Genomic DNA, 18,764 nt, shown 5'->3' with positions numbered 1-18,764 from the left:
CTCAACAGTCAGGTCAGGTGGTCTGGTATTCCCATCTCTTTCAGAATTTTCCACAGTTTATTATGATCCACACAATAGTCAATAAAGCAGAAATAGATGTTTTTCTGGAACTCTTGCTTTTTTGCTGAGGGTTAGGACTCAACATATGGACTTGGAGGGACATAATTGAGGCCTTGACACCTTCCAATGTTCAGTATTCTCCCAAGGGAGAAAAGCCTAATAATGTCAGCCACTGGATTGGCGTAGGTCTTTTTACAGCAAAACTGTTTTGAAGAAAGATATCTACATTACTGTTCCTGTTACCAAATTCAGATTTGGCCACTTGCTGCTCCAAAAGCCAATACCAGAGAGGCAAGTGCTGTTCCTTAACCTTCTGGGGAGAAGGCAAGACTCAGCTCCCAGAACCAAAGGTTCTGCTCAGCGATGAAAGGTTTTAAAGGAAAAGGTAAAAAGTAATCTCAGTTCATCATTGAGGTAGGAGGGTCAGAACTATTGCCATCCCCCCTTTGCAAGCTTCCCTCATAGCTCAGTTGGTAAAGAATCTGCCTGCAATGCAGGAGACCCAGGTTCAATTTCTGGGTCAGGAAGATCCCCTGGAGAAGGAAATGGCAACCCACTCCAGTATTCTTGCCTGAAGAATCCCGTGGACAGAGGAGCCTGACAGGCTACGGTCCGTGGGGTAGCAAGAGTTGGACACCACTTAGCTACTGAAGCACCACCACGGCATGCAGGCTTGTGAGCACCTTGTGGTCGTTCTTCAGATGCTGTTGTTCACACAGTCTGCTCACCTGATTACTAAAGGGGAGGATGGGAAAAAGATCTAGTCATCTGTTAAGTACTTACTCTCCATTTCTGCTCCTTTGATCTAAGGGAAGACTCAACAGGTTAGGTAAGGCATTGTGTGATCAAAAGATTTGAGAGGTGCGCTAGGACCAGAGATGAGGAGAACATGGGGGCACCCAGGTCAAGGTTAGCTACGATATAGCTTTGCTAATTGATGAGACAGGAGGGTATCCTGCAGAGAGCCGCTTCCTGCAACAGAGCTGCCTGCAAAACAGCTGCCTACATTCCCTTCCCTGTTTGCCTTCATTCTATTTCTTTAGCCATTATAATCTTAAATGTGTTTCTTTGTTGGAAATAATGATGTATTCCTGGGGATGATGTTTTCAGTCACTATAGCAAGGACTTCTCCAAAGCCAGAGATCATGTGAGGTATCTTTATACATCTCTCATAGCACCAACTACCAAGCCCAAATGGTGGGTGTTTAGAATGGGAGGAGCCTATTTGTAAATTGTAAAACTAAAAATCAAAGAGTGATGGTGGTGACATTTGTTTCCTACCCGATTTCTGACAGCCCTGGGGTTTAAATTAAATAATGTTAGGAGTACATAACGCATCTTAACAAAGAGTGATTGCTTGCTTTATCAGCCGGTCTTTCATGTCGAATATCCGTGTTAGAGTTCATGCACCAATGAGGAGGAGTTGGAGTAGAGGAGATTTCCATCAGTAACAATGAAGTAGCTGATCAGGTGCATTTCTGGCCCTTAGTTCTTATACTTGATCAAACTAACCCAGATTAGTCTCAGTTATTGAGTTTGAACTGTAACAAAGAAAAGTATCAAGACCTCCATCTCAGAAGTGATTGGTGGGTGTTGGAAGTAGCTGTGTGTGTTGGAAGGAGATTTTGATTTACAAAGACAACCTGTAGTGATTTGGAGCACTTAATGTGTTCAGGGCTCAATTCTGTCGTGGTCTTTTCTTCCCCCTAACGTGATAATGAAGGAAACTTTAAATCATGGTTCTCTGTGTTTTCAAGACATTTCCGTAAAGGAAAATGTTGTAATCTTGTAATTTAAGTAACATACTTCAGTATTCCACAGCAATCATAAACCATGCTCTTTTTCAGAATGTCCATTTGGTACCCAAGTGGCTGAGAACCTTGGAGAAGCTGCTTGAGAGATTCAGCCAGGGAAGCCACCAAGATTACAGGGCTTTCATGAGCGCCGAGGCGGCACCTACACCCAGCGAGCACGTCTTCCCTCAGGGACTCCTGGAAGATTCCTTCAAGACCACCACCGAGCCCCCCACGGGGATGCTGGCCAATCTGCATGCTGCTCTCTGCAACTTTGATCAGGTAAAAAAAGCAGAAGCCCAAAGCCAGGGTCTTCTCACAAGACTGTGAGACCTAAAACCACAGCCTTATACATAAAGAGAATGAGCAATCATGTGCCTTTTTGAGAAACTTGCTTATTGAAGACAAGCATGGCAGGCTAGTATTTCTAACCACAGCTTCGTGAGGAAAAGCCGTCGCTCTTATTGATGTTATTGAGAAGGATGATGACGGTGATGACATGGCGAGAGTTTTGGTATACTGCTTAATATTTTTAGGTATGATTTTTATATCAGTAAATTTAAAGCCCTTCTTTTTAGATTATATCCATACTACCTTCAGATTGACATTTTCAGCTCCTTTTAAAATAAAATTCATACCTTTATAAATTAATGATAGTTCTATTACCATTAGTCTCTTTGTTCAGATGACCACATCTGTCTCTGCTATAATCAAGTCTGTCAGTTTCCTTGTTGCTATTTCTGTGAGCTCCCATTCCTTCCTCTAATTTCTTGGAAATCCTCAGTAAAAAACATTCTTATTAGGAGAAGTAGAATAAGCCCTGAAGAGAAAACACATATAATTTGGTGATACATATTCAGCCTCCTGTTAGAAACATTATTACATTAACTTTTTATCTAGTACCCTCTGGACCAATACCCAACTGAACATTATAAAGGCATTAAAATAATTGGCTACCTAAGAAAATAGTTTTGAAGAATACAGTTAATTGCCTAATTCAATAATTGAGTAGTTTGTAGCCTATTTACATGATGGGCTGTATAAACAAAAGGCACTCAGAAATTTTTGTTGAATCTGTTACATATTTGAATTATCCTTTTGTGTGAACTAAGGCAGGCCTGTGTCTTATTATCCCTTGACTTGTCACAATTCCTGCCATTTATGACATTCCTGAGCTTTTTCCCAAAGAGACAAATGAGTAGTTTGACATATTCAAATAGGATTTATCCAACTCCCCAGAACAGCTGTCTTTGTTTGTAAAAGTAAGCAGTTCATGAACATATAGGCTGCAGCCCAGTTGTCCTTCAGCTTTTTTTTTTTTTTTTTGGTAAGCACCACTCTGATAATCAGGTAAAACTACAGACACTCTCCCCAGGGAAATGTACATTGTTGCATACAGTCACAGATCCCCAGAGCCTGTGCCCGAATTCCTTCCCCAGTGAGAACAGCATGTTCTAGCTTATGAAAGTATCAGTTCTTTTGACTGCTCCTTGAAGAACCACTTATATTAACTGAAGATTGCATTTATTGGAGAGACTCTTAAGAACTTTAAGGGACAATATTTCTTATCTACTGGAAGGGCTCCTCTGAAATATTAAGACTAAATATAGTCATAAGTGGTGAAAGCAAAGATAATCAATGTGATTCACTAAGTAAACTTTGCATCAAATCTAGCCAAAACCACCCAAATCAATATTCTAAAGAAAATCTAAAAATTTTAAAAGAGGTTTTCATGAAATGCTGAATTGTCATTATGTTAGAAAAAAAATGTAGTTATTATTCAGATTATATATTTAAAGGGTAGTAGTCTGTGCTCCCTGGCTATCTGTGTATAGATTCCTGGCATTGTTTATCAGTTAGAATTATGGCTGGCTATTTATGAAGGAAGTACAAAGCAACAGTGGCCTAAACAAGGTTATAAAAGGTACTTCTATCACGTGAGAGTTCGGGAGCCAGGTCATTCAGAGCTCCTCTGTGTCGCCACAGAGCTGTCATCAGCCCAGTGTGCTTACCATGTTTCTAGGATAGGCTTGCCTTGGTCCCAGGTGGCAGTGAGAGCAGCAGCTCCCGTATCTGTGTTCCAGAAAGTAGGATGACGGAAGGAACAGAGAAGATGATGAAGGGAGCATGTTTGTTTCCTTGTAAAGCTGTATTCTTCAAGTTAGTACACACTACTTCTTTCAACTCATTGGTCAAACTTATTCACACTGCATTACCTAGCTGCAAGAGAGGCTGGAAAAGTAAATCTAGCTTGGACAGCTGAAAGTCAGCATGAAGGCACTTTAGGGCTGGCAGTTAGCAGTGTCCATCATGGACACCTCCTCTCCCAAGCGTACCATCCTGGATGTCGTGTGTTGCAGCTGTTATCCCATCTGCTAAAGCTTGTGACAAAGGATGCTAACCGCCGTCTACCTTGGTTCCTCTTTGGGTGAGCTGAATGAGTCCTAGTGGCTCCTGTTGCCTGGGTGTCCTTAGATGAGAAAAGCACCCAATGAATCCAGACACATTAACTGTTCTGTTTGGGTAGTTTTGTTTAACATGCTTTGATTTTCAAATCAAATATAATCTGTATTCTTAATCTTCTCCCCAAATCAGAATGTATCCTCAAATCTTGACATGGGTACCCATAGTGAACAAAGTTCATTTAGTATTGGTCCTTTACTACCTTGAACATTCTAGAATATGTAAATATAATCACTAAGTGATGAGTATTTACATGTATATATGTAAAGAACCGTATCTTTAGGATGCCGCCTACCTCCCCCTCTTCCAGCTCAATGGCCCTGCCTCTTGGAGAAGATGTCATAAATGCTTGAGCTCCTTTCATCCCCAGATAACCAGATTTTTGAAGTAAAAATGTAAATTTATTTTTCTGTGAGATTTGCAGTAGAAACAAATAATCGATAATTGTGCATATTAAATTGGTGTCTGTGTGCATGCCACATAGTTGTGTGTGAGTGCCTGTTCTCTCTTTACAATGTCATTTGTATATTTCCTGATATGAACACTTGATCACTTGTCCTGGAATGTGGAATGTTAGGTAGACTTATACATTTTTCTTGAAAAACCCAATTCATATTTTCTCCTAACATCATTTATGTTATCAGAGCATAGTGAAATGGGCATTGACTTGTGATTTTCTTTAGCATTTGAGGCTAAAACTAGGTTATATGCAGTATAGATAGAAATAATGTACTGATTGTAGTACTTTGGGTTTTCTGGGGACTATACGTAATTCATGGAGGAGTTAAGTGAGTAGTTAGATATTCCTTAAGTAAAATTTTGTCACTTCTAGTTAATCTCCAAGAAATTTCTTACTTTTAAAAGCAATGAATTTTTATATCCTTCAACACTGAATATGTTAGTTGCTCAGTCATATCCAGCTCTTTGCAACCCCAAGGACTGTAGCCTGCCAGGGTGCTCTGTCCATGGGATTTCCCAGACAAGAATATTGGAGTGAGTTGCCATTTCTCTCTCCAGGGGATCTTCCCAACTCAGGGATCAAACCCACGTTTCCTATGTCTTCTTCACTGTCAGGCAAATTCTTTACTGTCAACATTAATTCCAATTATATGATTTCTCTTCTTTCACAAGCTTGCCTTTTACTTGATGTACAATGGAAAAATTATTTGTAGTGGTCATACACTTTCAAGTCCCACAAATTTCCTAGAAATGACCTAGTGATTGAGAATGACCTAGTGATTTAGTTGGGCCTGTACTGTCTGTGGCCTGGCCAATTCTGGAACTGTATTTGGTGGTAACCCTGGATTCTGATGAAAGCAATACAGAAAGGAACTAAAAAACTCTTCTAGTCCTGGACCAAGAGAACAAATTTAGGCTGGGTGTAGACTTCTACTGAAAGGCCCTGGGAGGCCAGATCTGAGCTCCCAGCCAGAACAGGCTAAATAGATTTTGCAAATGCCCACATTGTCTGATCCATTTAAATGTCTAGACTGTGTGTAACCTGACCATTTTAAAGGATAGAAGGTGCTGAAATGGCCTCCTCATCCTCTGCTGCCCAGCACGAGCTGAAGGGATAGTCCTCAACTTTTCTTCATTTGCCTCACAGAACTGAGAATGGCTCAGTACTGCCTTTAAGCCACAGACAGCTATTTTTCACCTTTTAATTGTATGGCTTTGGGGGCCATAATCGTATCAGTGTAACATGCCAGGTTTCCCTCTGCATTTTCAAAAAACATCTTACATATCTACTATAGAGGGCGTATGTTTTATACTCTTCTGTATGCCACTCTATCATTCCAACAGTGAATTTTATTTCCAGTTCATTGGAAGAAAACCAATTGTCATGGTGGTGGTTGTATTAGTTGTATTTGTATTAGTCAAGGGGCAGTACAGAATTACAGTGATTCAAAGAAGATAATTTCTTGTTGTCGTTCAGTTGCTCAGTCATGTCTGACTCTTTGCGACCCCATGGACTGTAATGTGCCAGGCTTCCCTGTCCTTCACCATCTCCCACAGTTTGTTCAATCTCATGTCTATTGAGTCAGTGATGCCATCCAACCATCTCATCCTCTGTCATCCCCTTCTCCTCCTGCCTTCAATCTTTCCCAGTATCAGGGTCTTTTCCGATGAGTAGACTCTCTGCATCAGGTGGCTAAAGTATTGGAGCTTCAGCATCAGTCCTTCCAATGAATATTCAGGACTGATCTCCTTCAGGATGGACTGGTTGGATCTCCTTGCAGTCCAAGGGACTCTCAAGAGTCTTCTCCAACACCACAGTTCAAAAGCATCAATTTTTTGGTGCACAGCCTTCTTTATGGTCCAACTTAATTTCTGTCACACATAACTGGCAGCTCTGGTCTTTTTAATCAACTACACACCCAAGCTGGTTGGTGCCTCTGCCATATACCTAACTCATGGCTTCCAAGTCACCCAATCAGTGTCTTTTCTAGCTCACAGGAAGGGGTAGAATGACAAGCAGAGCAAGCAATTTCCTTTTAGGAAGTGATATGAAAGTCGCACACATCACTTCCACTCAAATTCTGTTGGAAAAGGCCTTGTCACGTGACACATCCAGCTTCAGGAGAGGCTGGCACATTACCTTGTGATGAGTGTCCGTGTGCTCAGATCATCTGTATCACCACGGAACTGGGAGGAATGGAGAGCTGGCATTCCCTTAAATTCTGCTACACTGATGAAATTAAGATGATGGCCTTTTGTCATCCAGATTGTACAAGGAAATTTTTGCAGGGGAAAATGACGTCACACAGTATTACCACTGGTCAGAATGAATGGTCTCATTCTCTAGAGGAACAGAGGTATAACTGAAGCAAAAGAAAACCTTTCCTCTTAAATCAAAGACTAGCAAGTGCCAAATAGTTTCCTCTTATGCTCTCCCAGCTTAAGGCTGTGTGTCACCTCTGTCCTAGGTCTCTCTCAGAGTCCTCTACAAGGTAATTGAAAACTCAGACCCTTGCCCTTGGAAACCATACAGGTAAATGATCACTCCTTTTTTCTTTTCTCCCAGGATACACTCGAAGTGTGCTCCAAGGAGCAGGAGTTTAAAAGCATCCTCTTCTCTCTGTGCTACTTCCATGCCTGTGTTGCCGGGAGGCTCAGGTTTGGCCCCCAGGGCTGGAGCCGCCGCTACCCATTCAGTCCCGGGGACCTCACCATCTGTGCCAACGTCCTCTACAACTACTTAGAGGCAAACCCTAACGTAAGTGTCTGTGGTCGGATAACCTTTCTGGGGAGCGTGCTGAAGCTGTCAGTCTTTGGGCACTATCAAAATGGACCATAATTTCTCTTTTGAAGCTGTTATTGAAATAGCTGACACTATATATGCATCTTCTGCCCAGTGTGAAAATAAACCAGATCAAAGGTTTTACAACGATGGATGCTCGAACTTTAGAAGATAGGTCAAACCAGTTCTACATCAGCAGCTTAGTACCCAAAAAAAAAAAAATTGTCCTTCATTATGTTAACAAAAACAGTGGTTTACATGTGCATATATGCCAGATTCATTAGGCAGGTAATGAAGCATTTGCACAAATGTAATTACGTACAGCAATTCTGACAGTCCATAACACTGCATTAATAATCACCACAATTAGTTCTGATGATGGAAGCAATTTACAGCACGTCACATGTATAAATAATGGTGCATTTCCTGCATATGTCATTATTATGTATTAAGGATGCCACCTTGTTGTGACTTTCTCAGTAATGTTCCCCTTGATTTGAAGTTAAAGGTAGATGAATGATTTTATTTCGTAGCTAAAATGTGTTCTACAGATGGGGATGGGAACGCTTCATCAAGAACATTTGTGTAAACTCTTACAAACTCAGTGATTGGATTCCAAAAAGGATGAACCATTTGTAAGGATTTTCTGACTTAGTCCTCATAAGGGGAACTTTTTCCATTAAGTTTCAATCTGTTAAAAGTGAGGTGTGTTTGTCCGAACCAACCAGGCATTAGGCTTTAGGTTATACTTGCTATAAAAGGCCTTTAAAACCATTCAACCAATGTTTCTGTGTATAAATATTTTGTTGTTGCTGTTCTTTTGGTAACTATTATAATTTTTGTTGTCAAAATTTTCTTAATCTTTCAAGATGGTTTGACCACTGTCAGAAAATATGTACATTTTGTATGTAACATGGGTGTGTTCTGTCATGGAACACATGTTGAATAACACTTGTTGTATTAAAAAATAAATTGCTTCTGTATGGTATGTGATAGTTGCTATCATATTTAAAGTTTTTGAAGTTCACTTTGAGCATATTTTGACCAGTTTAATAAACAGCATTTTGTGTTGATCTTAGCACATTTTGTTTAAAATGTTGCAGGTAAAAATGATTATTGTCATAGTTTTGGGTGGAAAATTAAATAGACCACTTAATACTTTTATTTAAGTCCTTCATTCCTGTCCCAGGAGGCCAAGACCAGGCATATTACCCTATTTCAGCCACATCCTGTCCACAGTGGAGGTAGGAGTGAAGTGGGGTAGGAGAGGAGCCGACCCACGTTTCTCTCTGCTCTCACGCCCTGAGGCTTGGCAGCACCATTTGAGCAGTTGACTCATGCTGTGTCCTGCTGCTTCTCCCGCGGGGGTCCCAGGATCAACACAGCTTCAGGTCTTAAACACTCTGTCTTGTCTCTCAGATGTCTTGACCCAAGTCATTCACCACATATCATGAAGCAAGTTACTTGGGTTTGGGAATTAAGTTGACTTGCTCACATAGTTTGTTTGTACATGATGCCCTTTTCAAGAAGGTGTACGTATAAACTTGGAAGTAGGCATTTGATAGGTGATCTTTCAAGTTATGTGGTTAGATGAGATCACCAACAGTGATCTCAAGTGTGATGGAGAGATTTAAAGATGAAGTCTTAGGGAATGCCAACATTTACATTTTTTAAACTATTAATGTATTTTTGGTAGTTCTGGGTCTTTGTTGCTGTGCGAGGTTTGCTTCAGTTGCCGAGTGCAGGCTTCTCATTGCAGTGGCTTCTCTCGTCGCGGGGCACAAGCTCAAGGACGCTCAGCAGCCGCAGCTCCCAGGCCCTGGAGCACAGGCTCAGCAGTGGTGGTGCGCGGGCTTAGTTGCTCTGCGACGCACGGGATCTTCTTGAATCAGGGATCGAACCTGCGTCTCCTGCATTGGCAGCAGATTCCTTACCACTGGGCCTCCAGGGAAGCCCCCCCATGGTTTAACTCTTATAAGAACTTTGATGTTATTCCATGTAAATTTTATAAGTCTCACCATAGAGAAAATCTTGAATGTCAAGGTTGGAAGACTTTAATTGAAAATATCACTTGATTGCATTTAAGGTTGGGGATCAGAGCTATGTAACTTCTGACTTTGGTTTTAAGAAGCCTCAGGGAAGCAGGAAGGAAAATTGTTACTCTGTAGCAGTACCTTCCTCCCATTCCAACCTGCTCAAGAAGACCTCCATTGAGTGACAAGAAGTTCCCTTGTTTCTTTTCGGGGTGTGTCACCATGCCAAGGGAAGGATGCCAGAAAAATGTATATGCAGAAAACAAAATCAAGATTTGGGGGAAGAAAATCAGTGATTAAGAAGAATAGATCTGTAGCTGCTTAAAATCCTGAGGGGGCCATGTATCAAATCATAATATATAGAAGGCATTAATTAAATGTGATCACAGAAATCAAGTTAAGAAATCTTATTTCCCATCCCTTTCTGCTCTCTGGAAGTAGTCCATGGCGTGGTGGAGGCAGCATGGTGCCTTGTAGCCACTTTTCTTTTTCATTCACATTGTGGTGCCTTAAAAGAAAGACATATTTGAGGTTCATTTATTCAAATTCTAATAAACCTGTAGCAAGTGCATTGGAATAGTTGAGGCAATTTTACTTGTTCTGTCACATCATGCAACAATTCGAAGGCTATAATTAAGTTTTTACTTGAACTGCTGGGAAGCAATATACTGCCCCCGAGGATATAAAGGTTTCTGTCTAGAAAGGCTTCATCACAAGCTGGCATGTTTTGCAAACCCAGAGGAAGCTAAAGGGTAGCAAAGAAGGGGCTTCAAACCCTGTGAAGCCCAGTGAAGCGGAGATGCCGTGGTTTCTGCACTATAGCATAGTACAGTCAGTAGCTGTAGCCCCTAGGATGGTCCTGGAGCCAGCCATGCCGTAAACCGAGCCCTCAGATCAGTCTGTGACAAATTCAATTGGTTTGCCTGGATTTCTGGAAGGTGATGGAATTCTCACTATACCCCAAATTCAAAAGAGTTTTTCTTTCTTTTCCTGAATCAGATCATAAAAACCTGATACAGATCAGATTGTAAAAGGAGGTCATCCCTCAAAAGCTGTATCAACCAACATGGGCTTCTCTTGGTTTGTAGATGAGGTTTTGAATGTATAAACATGTCCTGGGAATAACTCAAATTTGCTTTAAAGTCTTCATTAAAAGCTGTGTTGGGACTTCCCTAGCAGTAGTTAAAATTTGCACTTCCACTGCAAGGGGCGCAGGTTCAATCCCTGGTTGGGGAACAAAGATCCCACATGCCACGCAGTGTGGCCACACAAAAAAAATTAAGAAAAAAGCTCGGTGTTGGTGAATTTTTACTGAATGTATTAACACACACGGAAAATAATTCTCAACCAGTTCAATTCTAATTGTCGGACCTCTTTTAAATGCTTCTGTTGGTGGGAGCTGGAGGATTTGCTGTCAGCTGACTGAGGCCTTTGCCCTGGCCCCGGGAGTGAACATTTGCCTGACCCCCCACCCCCAGGTCCCGTGGGAAGACCTGCGCTACCTCTTTGGTGAGATCATGTATGGAGGCCACATCACAGATGACTGGGACCGCAAACTGTGCTGTGTGTATTTAGAAGAATTCATCAATCCCTCTCTGGTAAGACATTTTTTAAAAAATCATTTCTTAGAGAAAAAAATTCTAGTAAGAATTTTTTTTTGCCTTTTTATTTCATAGTGGATAATAGTTGGATAACAATGCTGTGTTAATTTCAGGTATACAGCCAAGTAATTCAGTTATACATGTACGAGTATCTATTTTGCAAATTCTTTTTCCCATTCAGGTTGTTCCATAACAATGGGCAGAGTTCCCTGTGCTATACAGTAGGTCTTTGTTGGTTATCCATTTTAAATGTAGCAGTGTGTACTGTCCATCTCAAAGTCCCTAACTATCCCTTCTCCCCATCCTTCCCTCTGGCAACCATAAGTTCGTTTTCTAGGTCTGTGAGTCTCCTGTCAATAAGTTCATTTGTACCATGTCTTTTTAGATTCCACGTATAAGGGACATCATATGATATTTCTCTTCCTCTAAGAATTTTTAAAACTGATGTCACTATGTTAATAGTCCTTGAATGTTACTGAAGATTCTTGGCCTTTTGTGAATATACTCTGGCCCACCTTCCTGGGAGTCTGGAAATTTGCTAGAAATGCAGGATCTTGGGCCACATCTCAGACCCATAAGATGAGAATCTGTTTTAACATAACCCCCCCACACACACACACATACACACACTCACACATACACGTACACACACTCACACACACAGGTGGTTTCTCTGCCCATAGGAAGTATGGTCACACGCACAGCCTCACTGTATTTCTGAAATAACCCTGTAAGTTATGCAGAGCTGAAATTGTCACCCCATTTCAGAGATGGCGGCAGGGGCATGGTGATTTGTCCCCGGCCACTCAGCTATCACTGGCAGGGCCCCAGCCGTATGTATCTATTTCTAGGCAGATGTATTGATTTCAGTTCAGGGGCTCTGATATGATTGAAATCTATAGTTTATTCTCTGTCGCAGAAGCCATGGAGTATTCTAAATTTTGATCACTGCGTCCTAACTAAATATGTGCTCAATAAAACTGCAGTGATTTAAAAAGACCGTTCTTCCTTCTGTGAGGAAGGGGCAGAGCCCCCGGTTCTGCAATATAAAGAAACCAGGCGCCCTTTTTTCCCATTTCTTATCTTACCAGCCCTTTGTCTGTATAGACCAGATACCTACATGGTGTGTGCCTAGGGCTGGGTTGTCTGGAAAAAGTACTGAGTTCTTGTGTTCCATAATGAAGTAGGTGAAAGTGGAGCAGGTTCATGGCCATTTCCTGATTATTTCTTAGAAACGCTGAGACACCCTCCACCATGCAGTTTCTACTCCCACTTGGGCAAGACACCAGCTGGGTTTAAAGCAGTGCCATGTATTTTTTAAGATAGTTTGAGCAGACTATTTATAATTTCTTGAGAACTTCATCTCATAAAAGCATGACACCTTCCTCAAAAGTCCATTCTAAGAAGAAATATGATCATGTGTTAGAAAACATGGTATATTGTAGTCTCATCTAGGAAACTGAGGACAGGTTTTTTTTTTTCTGCTTTTAATAATGTGGAACGATTTGGGGATGGGGCAGGGAAAAATATACTTCCCTGCCATGTAACCATGACTTGTTTCTTTTGATTGTGAGTCTCCTGGTCTTTCCTTAGTTCTGATGAACTGGGTTTCACAGGTCAGAAAGACACTTTCAATTCAGCACAACTGGAAGTCGTTCCTCAGAGGTGCTCTGGGAGCAGGTTACCATGGAGATAGGAAAGCTAAAGAGGGCCGGGCCTGCCACCTTTACCTGCCACCTCCGAATGACAGCGGAGGTCAAGGGGCAGAGCGAGGAGCTCTGTGGTCCTGGCCTGAGGATGAGTTCCTTGTTGCCAGCTGAGATGGTCCGTGAACCTGCACACGGCTGGACGCCCATTCACGTAACCGGAAAAGAAAGGTCGAGGGTGCAAGCCGAGGGGCATCACTGGGGTGGGTGTTAGCCCTTTAGAAATGCAGGTAGCGCCCTTCCCGGCCAATCTGGTGAGGCTTTCAGGATCGAGATGCTTGTTTGCCATCCTCCCTGCTCACCAGACGGCACTGCCCCTTCTACTCACCAGAGGAAGGGGAAGCTCTGCCTGGTTTGGTGGCAGAAGCTGTGAAATCCCACTTATTCTGTTCTCGTGCAGATGTTTCCCGCTCATGCTGTTTACGTCATGAGAGACTGAAGTTGACACTGCATCATCCGCAGGATGTCTTTTTGCCACTTCTCACGTTGGTTAACTTACTTGTCGATTAGTACCTTTGGTTGCACGGACACCTGATCGAAAAGTTACCCATGGGTGGTCTGAGGTTTCAGGTTCCACTGCTCAGGATGTTTTCATTGACTTTGTCCTGTTAGGGAAGATGGATGAGTTTCTTGTTGGGTAAATGAGGTGGCATTTAGAGAGGGCTGATGGCATGTGCTTCAGAAGGTTCCTGGCTTAGAAAAAAAAAAGAAGGTTCCTGGCCAAAGTTAGGGAATTAGAATTAATACGATTCTCTTATGTGAGGTGCATACTTGGCAAGGCTAAACAAGTAGTACAGTAAATTACTTTTGGAAAATAAGGTATTAGGTCATCTGAAAGTTGTCAGATTTTAACAATCATGAAGTTGGACTTTGAAGTAAAAACAAAACTCGGGTTCAGATTCAGTTCTTTTGTGTCTGCTGTGCAGTTGTGGCTACATCACTGAACCTGAGCCTCTGTTTCATCATCTGTGGAGCAAGAATGGCCCAACTCATGGGTTCACTGTCAGGCTTCAAGACTGCTAGAACAAAATGCCTAATAAATAGGAAACATTTTTACTATTACAGAGTATACATTTTCATAATGTATATTTTGTACTTGACTATACTTTATATAATCAGCAGCTATAACAATGGAAGCCATTTGTTAAATTTTATCAACCCCTGCTCTGTGCCAAAGGGTCTGTATCACACAGTTCATGTGTACTCTCTGTCCTCACTGCAGTCCTGCAAAGAGATATTGTTATCCCAGTCATCACAGAGGAAACCCAGACTCAGCGAGGTCCACCAGTTGCACAAGCAGCCAAATCAGGACTTGAATTCGCAGTCAGGCTCCGGATTCTCTGCAGCCCCTGGCTGGAGTGCTGACTGTCAGCAGTCCTGGGGCACGTGTCACAGACGGACCTCCATCTGCCCTGTGCACGGGGGATGCACGCACAGGGTGGCTACTGGGAGAATAACCTTGGACGGTCCTGGAGACCCGAAGCCTGGTTCTGGTTCTGCCGCTAACTTACTGTCCAGCTTTGTGCCAGCCCATCCTGTGCCTCAGTATATTCATTTGTGAAATAAGAGTATCGTCTAGAAAATCACTAATGTACCCTCAAGGTAGAAAACATGATTCAGCCTTCAGAAATTTGCCTCCCAGACTTTGGTGCCAGGGCATTTTGTTGTTATTCTTTTTAAACTCAAAAGTCCACAAGCATATACACTCGTTTAGACTCATGGTGAATTGGGAGCTTCTATGCGTAAACAGGGCTCCTCGGAGAGGCAGTGGAGGAGGTGAGCCTTTCATTAATTACCAGGAAGGAGAAGGTGAAAGAGTGACAATCAAACAGACTCAACAGAACGGCAGGATCCTGGCTTCCTCAGTCCCTAACGATTCTACCCAAGCATGCCCTGTGCTGATTTCTGCAGAGACGACTGGGATTCTTGATGATTTTTTCATAATGCGGAGGCTCATTCTCCCTGAGCACAGCTCCACTGATTCTTTCTCTTCAAATACTTTGTTGAGATATAATTCACGTCCCATGAAATTTACCAGTTTCAGTTGACAATCCAAAGGTTTTTCGTGTGTTCAGTTATGCAGCCATTGCCGCAATCTATTTTAGAACATCTTTGTCACCCCCAGAAGATACTCTGGACTCATTAGTAGTCAGTCACCATCCTGTCCTCAACATCCCCCACTCCCCAGCCCCAGCTGATCACCAATCTTTATGTCTCGAGATTTGCCTATTCTGGACATTTCACGTAAGTGGAATCAGACAATACTGGTCTTTTGTGTCTGACTTATTTCACTTAGCATAATGTTTTCAAGGTTCATCCGTGTTATAGCATGTATCACTACTTTATTCCTTTTAGGGGCCAAATAATATTCCAGTGTATCAGCACACTCTATTTTATGTATCTGTTCATCAGTTGATGAATATTTGTGTTGTTTTGGCCTTGGGCTATCATGAATAATGGTAGAATAAATATTCATGTGTAAGTGTTTTCATGGACATACATTTCTACTTCTTTTGGGTATATACATAGAAATGAAATTATTGGATAATATGGTAACTTTATGTTTAATATTTTGAGGAACCAACAAACTGTTTCCCAAAGTGGCTGCATCATTTTTTAGTCCCACTGGCAATATATGAGAGTTCCATTCTCTCCACATCCTTACTGTGGGTGTGAAGCAGTTTTATAACACTGTGATTGTGTTTTGCATTTCCCTGAAGACTAATGATGTTGAGCATCTTTTCCTGTGCTTATTGGCCATTTGTGAGTCTTCTTTGGAGACATGTTAATTTAGAACAACTGATTCTTTGAGGTGTAACAATAAGCTTTGGCCATTGTGCAGAGAGAGTTAGAGTCCCATCAGGGAGAAACAGCTTTTCATAAAAGCCCTTACATGGGATGGGAGAAGGCTTAGATGCACAATCAGGATTCCTAGCGCTCATTGAGTATGGTCACATCTTCACAGTTTTATTGACGGAGAACTTAAGTCCCTGTGTGAACTAAGCCTCGCTTATCATGTTGTACTTGTTTCACATCACAGTAGGGACCTACAGTAGGACATTCTCAAGTTTTGTTTTTCCTTCTAGAAAATTAATGTGTACTTGAGATACTCGTCTCTTTCTAGGGCGCAGGAAAAAACAAAACTAACGTTTGCAAAAGGCTGCTATGTGCCTAGCTATTTGTGTGCATATGTGCAAAGTTGCTTCAGTCATGTTTATCTCTGTGTGACACCATGGACTGTAGCCCGCCAGGCTCCTCTGTCCATGGGATTCTCCAGGCAAGAATACTGGAGTGGGTTGCCATGCCCTCCTCCAGGGGATCTTCCTGACCCAGGGATGGAGCCTGCTTCTCTCTTTTGTCTCCTGCACAGGCAGGCAGGTTCTTTACCATTAGCGCCACCTGAGAAGCCCAGCTATTTGTATACTTGTCATTGAATTCTCATAGCCACGATCATTAGGTTGCTGTTGTGAACCCCACCTTACTGATAAGATTGAAACTCAGATAAACAGTCATTTTTTTAAGGCCACCTAACCACTCAGAGATGGGAACTGAACCAGATCTGTCTGGCTGTAAACTTAACCCTTCCCTCTGATTCTGCTGTCCTCCTCGGCTTCGCTTCTTGTCCGGTATTCAGAAGGCCCTCTTCACACACTATTACACAGACTGCCCAAGTCTTTCCCAAAAGCACAGATCATCTGCATTCCTACCCACATTATATGAATATGCAGTCACACACATGTCCAGACCCCCGGCATTTTGAAAGTTCCAAATGATTCCATGGTTTGGTTACTTTCTCTCCTTGAAACTCTGTTTAACTCTTGGCTGTACTGAAAGATAATTTAGCTGTTGCTCTTAAAATTTCTTGTAACTAGTGAACACTAATAGGGAAAACCAAGTCCTTGTTTGTAGGGATAAATTCTGGCTTGGATATATTTAGTCTAACATTTGGTTTTCGTATTCATATTTTGTGCCCATGTTTTTATTTTAGCTAACATATCTATCAAGTAATGGTGAGTTTAAATCTGCTTCACGGTTTTGTTTTGGTCATGGTGAATTGAGTGAAATTTAAATGTTGATTATTTTGATATATATAAATATGACATGGTAGAAAATCTGAATACCTGAATAAAACAAACCAAATGAATGGATATAGTTAATGAAGATAGTCCACGATGCTCCTTTTCTATTTATTGGGTCAAGGTCTGTTTCTGGCAAAATGAAATACTGGATAATTTCAAAATTCTCTTGGTACAAAATAAAAACAAAAATGCTGACTTTAATATTTAAAAAAGGCTTTTGGAATTCAGGAAAGCAGTTGTGCACCACCATCCCTAAGGATGTGGGCTCCTAGGCATTGTGGGGCTGCAGGCTTGAGAAGGCAGGGACGAAATGCTGACACTCACTGACGACATGACTGCGTAGAAAATCACACGTTTTGTCTCCATTAGACTGTGAGTTCCTTAAGAACTGCATTGTATGACTCTCTTGTGCCTCCACAGCTTATTGGGGTACACTAGGTAATCTGTTCAAATGATGGAATGAATTAATGAATAGTCACTTTGTCTCCAGGCGATAGCGAGACCAGAAAACATAAAAATACACAATTGCAGAGATAAACCCCATTTTCAGAAAACAAAATAATAAAATAATAATAAAATTTTTAAAAATCTAGGCATAAAATAACTACATTAGGTGACAGTCTTTAAAAGCTAGTATCCCCTGTGCATTAAGTGCATCTAGACAGAATTTACAGCAAGAGAGGTTGGGAAAATTAAAACCAAAGTATAATGGTCCCCTGGGAACTAAGAACAAATCAGGGAAAGTATCAGAGCATATAGTGAGTTAACGAGAAAAGTGTAAGTGCTTGATTGACACTATTTATAGCTGGTTAGAGACGAAACCCATAAATCCTTTTTTAATTTTTTTAAACCGGGGTGTAGCTGCTTTACAATGTTGCACTGGCTTTTGCTCTACAAGGAAGTGAAGCAGCGGTGTGTACACATATGCTCCCTCCCTCTTGGACCTCCCTGCCATCCCCCCCCCACCCCCATCTAGGTCATCACAGCTGTGCTTACATGTTGAAGCACTGCATTCTAACATTAGACGTTCTGGTATTGCTGTTCACCTCGCCTTGGTTGAGAACACAGAACATTCTTCCAGGTAGAACATATACCCTTGTCCCAGCCTGAATGAAGGGGTGAGCGTGATTAATGCCTGATGACTCCAGCCTCTTATTAGGCAACTATAGAGGGGGTACCAGTATGTGCCTCAGGTCTACAAATCCTGAGATGAGCTACACAGACTGCCTTGAGAAGCGCAGAGTCATGGGGAAGTCACATTCATTTGAATCATAGTGCATACTATAACATGTTCATTACACACACTCATACACCTTTTTTAAGATATGCACACATAATCATGCATGCTTACAAAATCCATGTGTATAATATATAAAATAATTTGAAGTAGTATTGTGGAAAGTACTATGAAGTCATACTAAAATGAGTTCAGAATTAAGATTAACATCAAACATGTGCCTGGGCAAGTTACTCTGAATCTCAGTTTTCTCTCTGCAAAATGGGGATATATAGGGAGAATTAGTGACTGCAGACATGTAACAGGGTGGCCGGAACTCAGTAGAGACTCAGCAGCAGTCCGTTCCCTTTGTGCGCATGTATCTCGTTACCCCTTCTAAGGGGTAGGTTCAGTGTGTTCCTTGGACTCCTCCAGAGGTCAGCCGGGTACCATACATGGAGCAAAGTGACTGATTACAAGAGGGTCATGAGATGCTGTGGAGAGTGTGCCCTCTAGCTAGCACTGTGCTGTTCCCTAGGTGTTTAGGAAGGGAAGACTGATGTCCACTTCAA

The 18,764-nt window shown here is 41.8% G+C and overlaps 1 protein-coding gene across 1 annotated transcript in view; it reads left to right on the top strand.

The window, feature by feature from the left end:
• DNAH11 (dynein axonemal heavy chain 11) overlaps nt 1-18,764 on the top strand; it is a 344,761-nt gene that overhangs the window by 314,611 nt on the left and 11,386 nt on the right. Inside the window, exons 74-76 of the mRNA XM_070470248.1 lie at nt 1,908-2,135; nt 7,342-7,533; nt 11,069-11,188. Coding sequence (XP_070326349.1) covers nt 1,908-2,135; nt 7,342-7,533; nt 11,069-11,188 — 540 coding nt within the window. The remainder of the gene's footprint in view (nt 1-1,907; nt 2,136-7,341; nt 7,534-11,068; nt 11,189-18,764) is intronic.

This window comes from Odocoileus virginianus, chromosome 1 (assembly GCF_023699985.2).
Source record: "Odocoileus virginianus isolate 20LAN1187 ecotype Illinois chromosome 1, Ovbor_1.2, whole genome shotgun sequence".
Lineage (NCBI taxonomy): Eukaryota > Metazoa > Chordata > Mammalia > Artiodactyla > Cervidae > Odocoileus > Odocoileus virginianus.
This window is presented reverse-complemented; position numbering and strand designations above follow the sequence as displayed.